The sequence below is a fragment of the Mustela nivalis genome, assembly GCF_964662115.1.
Source record: "Mustela nivalis genome assembly, chromosome: 17".
Lineage (NCBI taxonomy): Eukaryota > Metazoa > Chordata > Mammalia > Carnivora > Mustelidae > Mustela > Mustela nivalis.
In genome coordinates, this window is record NC_139036.1 from 44,861,028 (window position 1) to 44,872,221 (window position 11,194).

General features: G+C 59.1%; 2 protein-coding genes across 9 annotated transcripts in view; one reads left to right on the forward strand and one right to left on the reverse strand.

Moving 5' to 3' along the window:
• FMNL1 (formin like 1) overlaps positions 1–4,774 on the forward strand; it is a 24,919-nt gene extending 20,145 nt beyond the window's left edge. For 4 of the 8 annotated variants that reach the window (XM_082706452.1, XM_082706449.1, XM_082706453.1 and 1 more), the window contains 11 exons: positions 47–249; positions 759–993; positions 1,231–1,299; positions 2,318–2,398; positions 2,488–2,617; positions 2,766–2,929; positions 3,112–3,213; positions 3,353–3,448; positions 3,704–3,812; positions 3,966–4,064; positions 4,322–4,774. In XM_082706452.1, coding sequence (XP_082562578.1) covers positions 47–249; positions 759–993; positions 1,231–1,299; positions 2,318–2,398; positions 2,488–2,617; positions 2,766–2,929; positions 3,112–3,213; positions 3,353–3,448; positions 3,704–3,812; positions 3,966–4,057 — 1,281 coding nt within the window. In that variant the 3' untranslated portion in view covers positions 4,058–4,064; positions 4,322–4,774. The remainder of the gene's footprint in view (positions 1–46; positions 250–758; positions 994–1,230; positions 1,300–2,317; positions 2,399–2,487; positions 2,618–2,765; positions 2,930–3,111; positions 3,214–3,352; positions 3,449–3,703; positions 3,813–3,965; positions 4,065–4,321) is intronic. The other 4 variants (XM_082706450.1, XM_082706454.1, XM_082706451.1 and 1 more) reach the window with 1 other exon arrangement.
• LOC309851327 (EF-hand calcium-binding domain-containing protein 3-like) lies at positions 4,402–10,618 on the reverse strand. The gene is made up of 10 exons (XM_082706457.1): positions 10,529–10,618; positions 7,986–8,040; positions 7,565–7,783; positions 7,399–7,445; positions 6,552–6,695; positions 6,112–6,183; positions 5,895–6,015; positions 5,521–5,699; positions 5,245–5,403; positions 4,402–4,962 (listed from the first exon to the last, which is right to left on the reverse strand). The coding sequence occupies exons 1-10, from the start codon at positions 10,533–10,535 to the stop codon at positions 4,835–4,837; spliced, it is 1,131 nt and encodes a 376-aa protein (XP_082562583.1). The 5' UTR covers positions 10,536–10,618; the 3' UTR covers positions 4,402–4,834.
• Positions 10,619–11,194: the final 576 nt, after the last annotated feature.

Here is an 11,194-nt window from a genome sequence, read left to right on the forward strand (position 1 = left end):
CAGACCCCAGCTGGCCCAGCCTCACCTCCTCTCCCTGTGTCTTCAGGAGCTAGACATGAGTGACTTTGAGGAACAGTTCAAGACTAAGTCCCAAGGTCCCAGCCTAGATCTCAGTGCTCTCAAGGGTAAGGCAGCCCAGAAGGCCCCCAGCAAGGCCACCCTCATTGAGGCCAACCGGGCCAAGAACCTGGCGATCACCTTGCGCAAGGGCAACCTGGGGGCTGACCGCATCTGCCAGGCCATCGAGACGTGAGTACCTCTGCCCTGTGCTTATGAGTAACCCAGCCCCTCTACTAGGCAGGGGCCATCAGGCTATCATAAAAGAGTCCCAGCTGTGGGGCAGAGCCCATCAAACTTCATGCTAACCCTGGTCAGGAAGTAGGGCTGGGAACCTTGTTCCTATTTTCAGGTAGAGAAAACTGAGTCCACTGGGCGCGGCAGACAGTTTGGTAGACAGTCCATAATGGGAGTCCACACCCGGACCGAGACATTCCCGTTTCCTCCCTGCCTCCTTGCCCAGCTGTGGGCATTCAGACCCTGGCATTTATAGCTGGGCATCTGTCCCTACTGTATGATAGGGACCTGTGTTTTCCCAGCTCCCAACTGACCTAACTGCTACCTCTTGGTCCCTGAAGTTATTGGCAAATCGCAAATACTGAAGTTCATTTATTCAGTCGAGAAAGTGGGGGGGGGGGGTGGTTAGTCCTGTCCTCAAGAACTGGTGGGTATAGGGCGATAACTACCCCATCTTCCACCAGGTATGACCTACAGGCCCTTGGCCTGGACTTCCTGGAGCTGCTGACCCGCTTTCTGCCCACGGAGTACGAGCGGAGCCTGATCGCCCGCTTTGAGCAGGAACAACGACCCATGGAGGAGCTGTCAGAGGAGGACCGCTTCATGCTACGCTTCAGCCGCATCCCACGCCTGCCGGAGCGCATGGCCACGCTCACCTTCCTGGGCAACTTTCCGGACACTGTCCAGCTGCTCATGCCGGTGTGGGCGGGGCAGGCAGAGCGGTTTGGGCGGGGCAGGGCGGTGTGGGCGGGGCAGGCAGAGCGGTGTGGGCGGGGCTGGCAGGGCCTGTGTTCTCCCCACATGCCCTGCCTGTGGATGGTGTGTTCTGGGTGGAGCCTCCGCTCCCCCAGGGGGCGTTTAGGAGTACTTGAACTTCCCATGGCCTTGCCCCACACCCTGCCCCAACTTATCTCGCTTCTCCCATTGCACCCCCAGCAACTGAATGCCATAATCGCAGCCTCAATGTCCATCAAGTCCTCTGACAAGCTCCGCCAGATCCTGGAGGTGAGTGCCCAGTTCGAGGGCCTGGGAAGTGGGGCCCACCCACGACTCCTTGTCTGTTCCGGGTGCTGCGAGAGGGAGACCCCGGCTTTGCCCTGCACTACTAGCATGCAACAGTTATGTTCCCAATTCTCATGTAGAAAGAGCTAAGGCGGGGTGGGGGAGGGGTCATGTCTACAGCAGCGTACCTTAGACTCCTCCTGAGGGCCAAGTCCCCTCTGGGGATCACTGTGTGATTAGCAGAGCACCCACACCTGCTCAGTGGAGTCTAGCAAAGTCTCTGGGAGCTAGTAGAAATGGCTGTTAGATGGTGACGCACTGAAGGGATGTGAGCAGCGCAGTTCCGGGTAGGAATAGCAGAGGACAAAATTGGGTACACTGAGGGGCACCTGGCTGGCTCAGTTGGTTGAGTATTTGACATTTTTAAAAAAAGTTTATTTATAGGGGTGCCTGGGTGGCTCAGTGGGTTAAAGCCTCTGCCTTTGGCTCAGGTCACGAACTCAGGGTCCTGGGATCGAGCCCCGCATTGGGCTCTCTGCTTGCCAGGGAGCCTGCTTCCTCCTCTCTCTATGCCTGCCTCTCTGCCTACTTGTGATCTCTGTCAAATAAATAAAATATATTTTTAAAAAAGTTTATTTATAATTATTTATTGAAATTTCTACATTGAACGTGGAGCTCGAACTCATGTCTCCAAGGTCAAGAGGGACATACTCCTCCAACCGAGCCAGCCAGGCACCCCAAGCATGTGACTCTTGATGTTGGGTTGTGGGTTTGAGCCCCAATGTTGGGTGTAGAGATTACTTAAAAATCAGATCTGAAAAAACATTGGGTATGCCAGGCACATAGGACAGGTGCACAGGTTAGTATGTGAATTATGAGCCTGAGGGGTGCATGCACGAGTGCAGTGTGGGCTGAGCATGTGGGGCTGGCTTTTTGCCACGTCTTCTTGTGCAGTGTATACATGAGGGGGTTTCCTCAGCCCCGGCGCCTGCTGAACATCCCCCTTTCCCCCCCTCTCCAGATTGTCCTGGCCTTTGGCAACTATATGAACAGCAGCAAGCGTGGGGCAGCCTATGGCTTCCGGCTCCAAAGTCTGGATGTGGTGAGGGGCACGAGGAGGGGTTCCCTGGCCTGGGGGATGGGGATGGGGAGCAGCTGGTGGCCTGTGGCTGACGACAGGCCTGCACGCAGCTGCTGGAGATGAAGTCGACTGACCGCAAGCAGACACTGCTGCACTACCTGGTGAAGGTCATTGCTGAGAAGTACCCACAGCTCACGGGCTTCCACAGCGACCTGCACTTCTTGGACAAGGCGGGCTCAGGTATGGGCGCCGGTCCCCCCTCCTCGGGTGGGGAGAGGGGCTCAGCCCCGGGGACTGATGGGGGTTTGAGGAGGAGTGAGGGGCCCACAGGGTGTCATTGGCCGCCTCTCTGATTCCCTACTTCTGTGCTGCCCCATTCCCCACCCAGTGTCCTTGGACAGCGTCCTGGGGGATGTGCGCTCCCTGCAGCGAGGCCTGGAGTTGACTCAGCGAGAGTTTGTGCGGCAGGACGACTGCACAGTGCTCAAGGAATTCCTGAGGGCCAACTCGCCCACCATGGACAAGCTGCTGGCAGACAGCAAGACCGCTCAGGTGGGCCAGGGCTGGCGGGGCCCTGGAGGTGGGGAGGCGGGGGATGAAGGCCTGGGTCAGGGCCACAGTGGGGAGAGGTGGCAGGGGGCCTGGGGGAGCAGAGATGAAGCGGCCAGTGTCTTAAAGGCACCCGGAGCTCCTAGGGGTCGGTGCTGGCGGGCCTGACGGGCTGTGCCCCACAGGAGGCCTACGAGTCCGTGGTGGAGTACTTCGGAGAGAACCCCAAGACCACGTCCCCCTCCATGTTCTTCTCCCTCTTTAGCCGCTTCATCAAGGCCTACAAGGTATGTGTGTCTGGTGGGCAGGCTGGGACCCCTGTGGGGCCTTCTGGCCTCTCCACCTGGCCCGCGTGAAGGGTGGGGCATGCTTCTGCCCCGGGGCGGGATAAGACTCCCCTCACGGAGACCTACCTCGGCCCCTCAGAAAGCCGAGCAGGAGGTGGAACAGTGGAAGAAGGAAGCAGTAGCCCAGGAGGCAGGCGCTGACGCCCCCAGCAAAGAGGAAGCCCCAGCACCGAAGGTAGGCAGCTGCGCCTGAGCTCGGCGCTTTGCAGGGATACCCATCCCAAAGACCCAGGCCTCTTCCGTACCCTCATTTCTGGGAACAGACCCTGTCCCAGCAGCCTGAGACAGGAATGGCTTCCTTCTGCTCCAGCCTGCTGTGGGGGACCAGGCCAGCAGATAGTCTAGGGTTTGGTGGCCTGGGGAGAGGGGATTCTGGAGCTGCAGCTAGACACGTTACATGACCACCCCCACTCCCTCATCACCACCCAAGGCCCGGCGGCAGCAGATGGACCTCATCTCTGAGCTGAAGCGGAAGCAGCAGAAGGAGCCACTCATCTACGAGAGTGACCGCGATGGGGCCATTGAAGATATCATCACAGGTGAGGCTTTGGCTGGGCCTGTTCTATCCTGTCTGTCCTTCTAATGCTGTTCTCCCCCCAACCCTACCCTAGGGGTCTGGCTGCCTCACTGCTTCTTGCTACTTTTCCTATCTTTGTTCCTTTCTCTCCTCCCTCCTCCCTCCCAACCCTCAGTGCTCAAGACGGTGCCCTTCACGGCCCGCACCGGCAAGCGGACGTCCAGGCTCCTCTGTGAGGCCAGCCTGGGAGAAGAGATCCCTCTCTAGCTCCCAGGTACCTGGGTAGCCTGGCTTCTGAGCCCAGAAGCTGCCCACAACCCTGGGGGCCCTCGGGGGACTGGGTCAGGCTGCCCTCCCTGGGGCCACACGTGGCTGGGGTGTGTTTGAGCGGGGTTTGGTAAACATGAACAGGTCCCTTCCCACGTGCACACAGCCGGGGTCCCTACAAGGGTGAGGCTTGTGGCCTGGAGTTAGCGTCCTAACCCCGGGGCAGACTTTGGAAGGGTGAGTGTCTCTCTTCTTGCCTGCCAGATCTGCGGAACCAGCCCTACATCCGCTCAGACACAGGCCGCAGAAGTGCTCGCCGGCGCCCCCCAGGACCCCCCCTGCAGGTCACCTCGGATCTCTCGCTGTAACTGCTGTTTCTGCACAAGGACTCAGTGGGGAATGGGGGATGGCAAGCAGGGGGGCCCAAGGAAGGTGGTCCTTAGCTCGGCTGGGCCGGGCAGCCCCCTCTGCCGCTGCTGCCATTCTCCGCGATGGTCCCACCTCAAGTGGTCGGGTGCAGGGGCATGGGGGGGACAGCATCGCCAGCCCCTCCCCCAAATGCTGCTTGCAGCACCCCTCTCTCCCTAATAGCCATACTTAGCCTCAGCCGGAGCCTGGCCTGTAACTTATAAAGTGCAACCTCGCGCTCTATCCCCAGCTCCGGAAACTCTCCACGGACCTTATTTTTATACAAGATTAATAAAGATGTTTGCAAAAGATCTGTGTCCGCTCTGTGCCCGCCCCACCACACGCAGGCTGTTCTGCTCCGCAAATGCTTTACTTTTTCATAGCAGGTTTCTGCAAACAGGCTGGCGAAGGGGAGTAGGGCTGCTTCTGCACTAGAGTTGCGGGGGAGGGAGTCATCTTCGAGGGTCGCAGATAGTCTAGTGGCTGGCCCATGAACTCTGTGGGAGGGCAGAGGGGTTGTGGGCAGGATCAAGCCGGCTGCTCCCCTTCTGAGACTCCGGATTAGCCCCACCTCAGTCCTCCTGTCTACACCCTGTGCCCTGTCTCCGCCTCCTATCTGGGTACCCTGCCCCTTTTTCTGAGACTTGGTTCCAGCCTTGGTCAAACCCCTGCATGATCCTAGGTCACTTCCCTGGCCTCTTCCTGGTTTCCGGGAGTTGGCTCACACGCGGTACCTGCCCCTCCCCTGTCTGCCCTGTCCCCCCCACCCCTGCTCTCACCTGGGCTGAGCGACCTCTGGGTGGGCACGAGCTTGTGGCGGCTGGAGTGGCAGGACTTGGGAAGTCGGACTTTGGGGCGTGGGGCTCGGTGCCACATCCCGTCTTCCGGGGGTGTCCACACGGCCAAGTTAGGTATCTGAGAGTAGGGGCTGTGCACACCTGAGGAAGCCGAGGAAGCCGGTGGGAGGAAAAGGAGAGGCTTATTCCTGACAGCAGGTCCCCGAGGGAGAGTAGACCCTCCCCCACCCCGGCAGTCCCGCCAGGCCCAGGGCGCACCGGCTTTGTGCAGTCTGTGCAGGGAGCGCTCCAGCTCGGTGCTGGAGAGGCCACTGAGACGCGCGGCCTGGCAGAAGAAGGTGAGGCCCATGTGAGGGCGCCCAGCGCTGCTGCGCCCTCGGGACCGGCCCTTCCAGCTGGGGTTCAGCTGCAGAGCCCGCTGCTTCTTGGTGTAGTAGCTTGAGGGGACAAGTGGGGGGCAGCCGTATTAAATACCGCCTCCCTCTGTCTTCTCCATCTCACAGGTGGAGAAACCACCTTAGGACAGGAGGCCTGACCCGGCATTCAGGGCTCCCGTCTCCCTGAGGGGACCCCTGCAGGGGGCAGCAAGTGCTCCCCCATCCTGGGTCCTGAAGCTGGGGACATGGGCCTACCTCATCACTTCCTGCACCACCCTGTGAGGCAGGAAGCCCTGGTTCATCAGCTTGAACAGCATCTCTAAGAACAGGGTTTGCAGGCCCTGGGGGTCCCAGAACTGGCTGTTCCTCACCTGGCCTGGGGGCAGAGATCGGGGTTGGGGGTGGGGAGCATGTGAGGAGGAGCTTCCCCTGGTCCAGACCCTTCCCACCCCAAACCAGCCTAGCCCCTCACCCAAGCACTGAGCCAGGCGGTAGCTGTCAGTGAGGACACCCAGGAAGTCTTTGAAGCTTACGGTTCCATCACCTGGGAAGAGAGAGAGGAAGGGGCGCTGGCGGTGCCTTCCCCACTGCCGCAGAAGACTCACTCTGCATGTGCTTTAGGGGTGTGTCTGCAGCTCCTTCCAGACACTAGAGAATCCAGTCCCACCTCCAGGCAAATGTCAACCCAAGTGGAATGGGGGAGAAATAGCCCTGGCCCTAGAGGATCCCCCAGTCACGAGGATTAACACAGCAGAAAGGTTTAGGGCTATGGGATAGGTGTGTTCATCAGAGCAGGCTTCTTGGAAGAGGGAACTCTAAAACAGGACGGGGCTGGGGATTCTATGGCAAAGGAGACCTTGTCCAGGGCTAGAAGGGAGGGAGGACCAAAGGCCAGGGACGGGGGGTGCCCACCATCCAAGTCTGCCTGCTGCAGGGCCTTGCACATCTCCTGTGGGCTCAGCTGGATGCCCACATCGCGCAGGGTGGCTTTCATGCTGCGCATGTCCACAGAGCCTGTCGGGCCAGAGCTGAACAGTTTGAAGATCTCCTGGAATGCTGCGGGTGGGGAGGGAGGCAGGCAGCCAGGGGTCGGCACGCAGGGGCCGGGACGTCCGCCCACTCCAGCTCACAACGGGACTAACGACTTGGGTCATTCCCACCGCGGGGGCATGAGAACATTTAAAAACAGCAGTGGCTGCTGTGTTGGCCCTTGTCAAGTCCCCATTAAAGTCTCAGGTCCAAGACTCATGTCTGGACATTGAACATTTAGGTCAAGGTCACCAGTAGACTGGGCAGTGCTGGGCTTCGGACTCCGGCTCTGGGGCTCAGTGCTCCGAGGCTCACGGAGCCCGGCCGGCACCTGGCAGGGAGCAGGAGCTGAAGATCGCTGGTGGTGGGTGAAATGACTGCTTCAAGGGGCCCCCGCCAGCGGTACTGTGGCTTTGGGGCCCCCAAAGTAGACCCCACAGCTCCAGACTCTGGGGGGGAGCAGGGAACTCAGATTATTTTTCCCCACCCTCTCTCCCAATTTCCTTCCGCCCTCTTTCATCTTCCTTTTGTGCAGTCCATCCACCCATCACACACACACACATCAGTGAGCCCTGGAATTGTAAAGATTAGCCAGTTAGACTGGCATTGAGGGACAGTTACATGATCACCAACTTCTCACAACAACCCCGGTCTCTGGGGAGGACACCCCTTGCCGTTCTGCGGGGAGCACCCCCCTCTTCTTCTCCGCTCCCAGCCCCTGGGGCCTCACCTGCCAGTAGCCGGGCTGTCAGAGGCAGCAGGCTCTCCTCTGCAGAGCTGATATAGGAGGAAGAGGGTGGAGAGGACTTTGCACCTGCTGCAGAAAGATGCCGGGGCCTGGCAGGCCTTACCCCAAACCCCACACCTTGGACCTGGTCTCTGGTCCCTGCCCTTACCGCTGAGACCCAGAGCCTGACCGCACCAAGCTGGCAGCTGCAAGGCGCTTGAACTGCCTGGGTCTTTGGGAGGACTGCCGGGCCCCTACGCCTTTGATGGATACTGGCTCCCTTGGGCTCAGCGGGGGAGCGGGCTGCTGAGGCCTCCCCTTCTGTGTCCTGCAGCCCTGCTCCCCTCCTGGGTCCTGTGTGGGCAGTCTTCGAGGCTGCTGTGGGGACCTTGGAGGCAAAAGAAGACAGGGGTAAGGGGCCGGCCTGCCTGAGTGCTCAGACTAGGAGGGGAGAGAGGGCCCTGGGACCAGGCGTGTGGCGGCTCAGGCTCAGCTCGACCTTCTCCCAGGATCCCCACACCAGCCTGTACCCACAGGGGGATTCTGCGGACAGTAGCTTGTCCCAGCAGACCCTTTGCCATCCCGGTTACCTGTACGTTCCCTGTGCCAATGTAGGGGATCTCTTGGTCTTCTGCCTTCGGCTGCCTGAAAGGCAGAGTCGCAGACTCGAGGCTGGTCCAGTGCCCCGGACCCGCAGCCCCTAGGTTTGTTTTAGCAGCTGTTGGCAGCGGGGCACTCTGTCCCTCGCCACAGGACCGATTCTTCTGGCAGGGGGTGGGGACCTGCTGCCTTACACTTGAGTTTCTGCTTCCCTTAAGGCATCTGAATTGGCGACTGCACTCCAGGTGCTAACCCAGGCTGGCAGAGGCCCAGGGAGAAGCAGGCCTTAGAGTCTGGAAGTGAGGGCATGGGAAGGAGCGGTACAGCCGGTTGTGGCCCGCTCCCACCTTACCCCAGGTCTCCTGGCGGGGAAGGGTCTCCTCTTCCAAACCATGCACATTTACAAACCACAGTTCACAAAATACTCCAAGATGATGCTTCCAACAGCCCAGCCGCTCCCCAGATACTCACCTCCGTAGCTCCTCCTCCTTCCTCTTTCCAGTCTCCGCCCCCCACGCCCCCCCACCCCATTGGCCCTGGCCCATTCCCAGCTGTTCATCCCTTCCTAATCCCACCCTCCCAGGGCCTGGGCAGGCCGGCTTCTAAGGATCAGCAAGGCTGGGTTTTCAGCTGGAGCCTTAGTGCTGGTGGGTCGGAGGCTGACAGGGCCCAAGGGAGGCTCTCCCTTCCCCTTCTTCCCTTTTCACACCCGAGTCCCTCCCCCCATTCTGAATTCCCTTCCCCCCTTTGCTGCCAGCTCTCTCCCACATGGCCTGTCCTCCCTCAGCGTGGGAAGGCTTGTGCATGCGTGTGCATGTTTAGGACACGTGTCTGGCGCACAGGCAAGTGTGTTGAGGTGTGCTTGTGCACACGGCCAGTGTGGAACTGTCTTGTGAGTGAATGTGTGTCTGTGCGTGCCCTCGTGGTGCGCGAGTCAGCGGAGGGTAGGTGTGTACGTGTGTAAGTGTGTCTGGGTTGCACCGGGAAGTACACCATTACATTCAGGCTCGCCCCTACATTTTGAGATACTTGTAGCTCAAGGCTGTGTGGCCCCTGGAGGGGCCGTCCTTTGGCTTCTCTCTTGCCCTCCTTTGAGGCCCTGGGCACTGTCCATTCCCCATACCAGGCCTTTGCTGTGGACAGAAGTGGGAAGGATTCCTTTCAGACTTGCCTCCTCACCTGGCCAGCCCAGCCCCCAGAGGCCCTCTCCAAAGATGATCTCAACATGTCCCTGGCTTCAGGCCAAGAGGAAGACCCACTTCATGACCTAACACACCGGAAGACTTGGGGAGCCTCGGGGCCTCAGTGGGTTAAGCCTCTGTCTTCGGCTCATGGTCTCAGGGCTCTGGGATTGAGCCCAGCATTGGGCTCTCTGCTCAGCAGGGAACCTGCTCCCATGCCTCCCCCGTCTGCCTCTCTGCCTACTTGTGATCTCTGTCTGTCAAATAAATAAAGAAAACCTTTTTTTTAAAAAAAAAAAAAGAAAAAAGAAAAGAAAAGATGAGTGCCTGGGTGGCTCAGTGGGTTAAAGCCTCTGCTTTTGGCTCAGGTCATTATCCCAGGGTCCTGGGATCGAGCCCTGCATCGGGCTCTCTGCTCAGCAGGGAGCCTGTGTCCCCCTTTCTCTTCTGCCTGCTTCTCTGCCTACTTGTGATTTTTGTCCGTCAAATAAATAAATAAAATCTTAAAAAAAAAAAAAAGAAAGAAAAGAAAAGACACCTGAAGCCTCAGACAGGGTCATGAGTCTCTGTCACTGGCTGAGAGTTCTGGAAGGGAGTGAGGAGGGGCCAAATAGGGCTGGCAGAGCCCTCAGGGACAGGGCGGGCAGGTGGGCTGGGGCAGCTAAAAAATAGGGGTGGGTTGAAACGAATACTACAGGAAACTAATACAACTAGAATTTAAATAAAGTCTTGAAAGAAAAAAGAACCCATGGAGGGCGGCATCCCTAAGAAATCAAGATCAGGACGCCGCAGCCACGTGAGCTCACTAATCCGGGAGCATTTGCACAAAAAGTCTGAGCCGAGGGCCAGCACTGGAGGCTTTTACTGGTTTTGTCTAGTCATTTCACTGGGGAAGTGGGGGACGACACCTTAAAATGGATTTTCAGCAATAATGGACTCCCTTTCCTGGTTCCCGGCACCGAGCTGCAACGCAAAAGAGAGAGTGTCACTTGGGCCCCAGTGGCAGGGGCGGGGAGGGGGCTGAACCCAGACGCCTCCTCCAGGAGGGCCCAGGGGTGGGGGGGGGTAAGAGAGCGGCTTCCTGCGGCACACGGTTGGGCAGCCGGCCCTCTGTTGTGTCCATTCATCACCAGGAAGCCAGGGGTGCTGGAGAGCACTGTTCCTCTCGTATTCTGCTCCAAGGAGGCATCCTGGGCCCTGGGCCATTGAGTCCTCAGCGGGGCAGATGCTAGCCTGAGCATGGCCCATGAAGGTGAGGCGACCTGCCTTCTGGGGGACTGAGCTTCCTAATGCTAAAATGGCCCTTCCCAGGGCCGAACCCAGGATCCTTGCCTGGGCCCAGAAGTGCTCACCCTCCATGGTCCCCGGGCCGCCTCCAGCCCTGGCCTTGGCTCTGCCCCTCAGTCCACCGGAACCTTGTTTCCAGCGGCCTTTATGAGGTCACTGAGTTTGAGACATCACAGCCCACCCCGTCCCCGTCCCGTCCCCAGCCCCTCGTTCCATTTCCTCACCCCTACCCAGCTGCGTGAGGAGTGGGCCCACCCACACATCCCAGCATACCCCCTTTGCAGGAAGCTGGGGGCCAGACTCACTTACCCCTTCACGGCTCCTTTAGGAGGAGGGGACCTGGCCGGCTGCTGGAGAAGCTGCACTTCTCCTTTTATGGTGGCCCTCTTGATCCCCGGCTTGCTGAAATCCAGGTAAGGGCGGAAGATGTTCTTGTCTTCCTGTTTCCAAGCTTTCTGTGACTCCTCAGTTTCCAGAGATTTCTCCATCAAGTCCTTAGTGAGATTTTCCTTCTCTGGCTGGTCCATCACCAGCTGGGGGGTGGGATCTGTAGAAGGTGCCTCGGCCTTCTGAGGCAGAGCTTTGATCATGTGCTCCAAGTTGGGCAAGTCCATTTTGCTGGAGGAGGCCACGGCCAAGGAAGAGGCAAAGTTGACCAGATCAGCCAGGTCGATGCCCGGTGAGGGACTGGAGGAGGGCGGTGGGGGGTTTGATAGCTGCTGGGAGTCAGC

Coding starts and splice junctions, on each gene's coding strand:
- LOC309851327 (XM_082706457.1), bottom strand. Junction 6,696..7,398: donor GACAGCCCGGCTACTGGCAG/GTGAGGCCCCAG, acceptor CCCCACCCGCAG/CATTCCAGGAGATCTTCAAA. Junction 5,404..5,520: donor GCACAGACTGCACAAAGCCG/GTGCGCCCTGGG, acceptor CGGCTTCCTCAG/GTGTGCACAGCCCCTACTCT.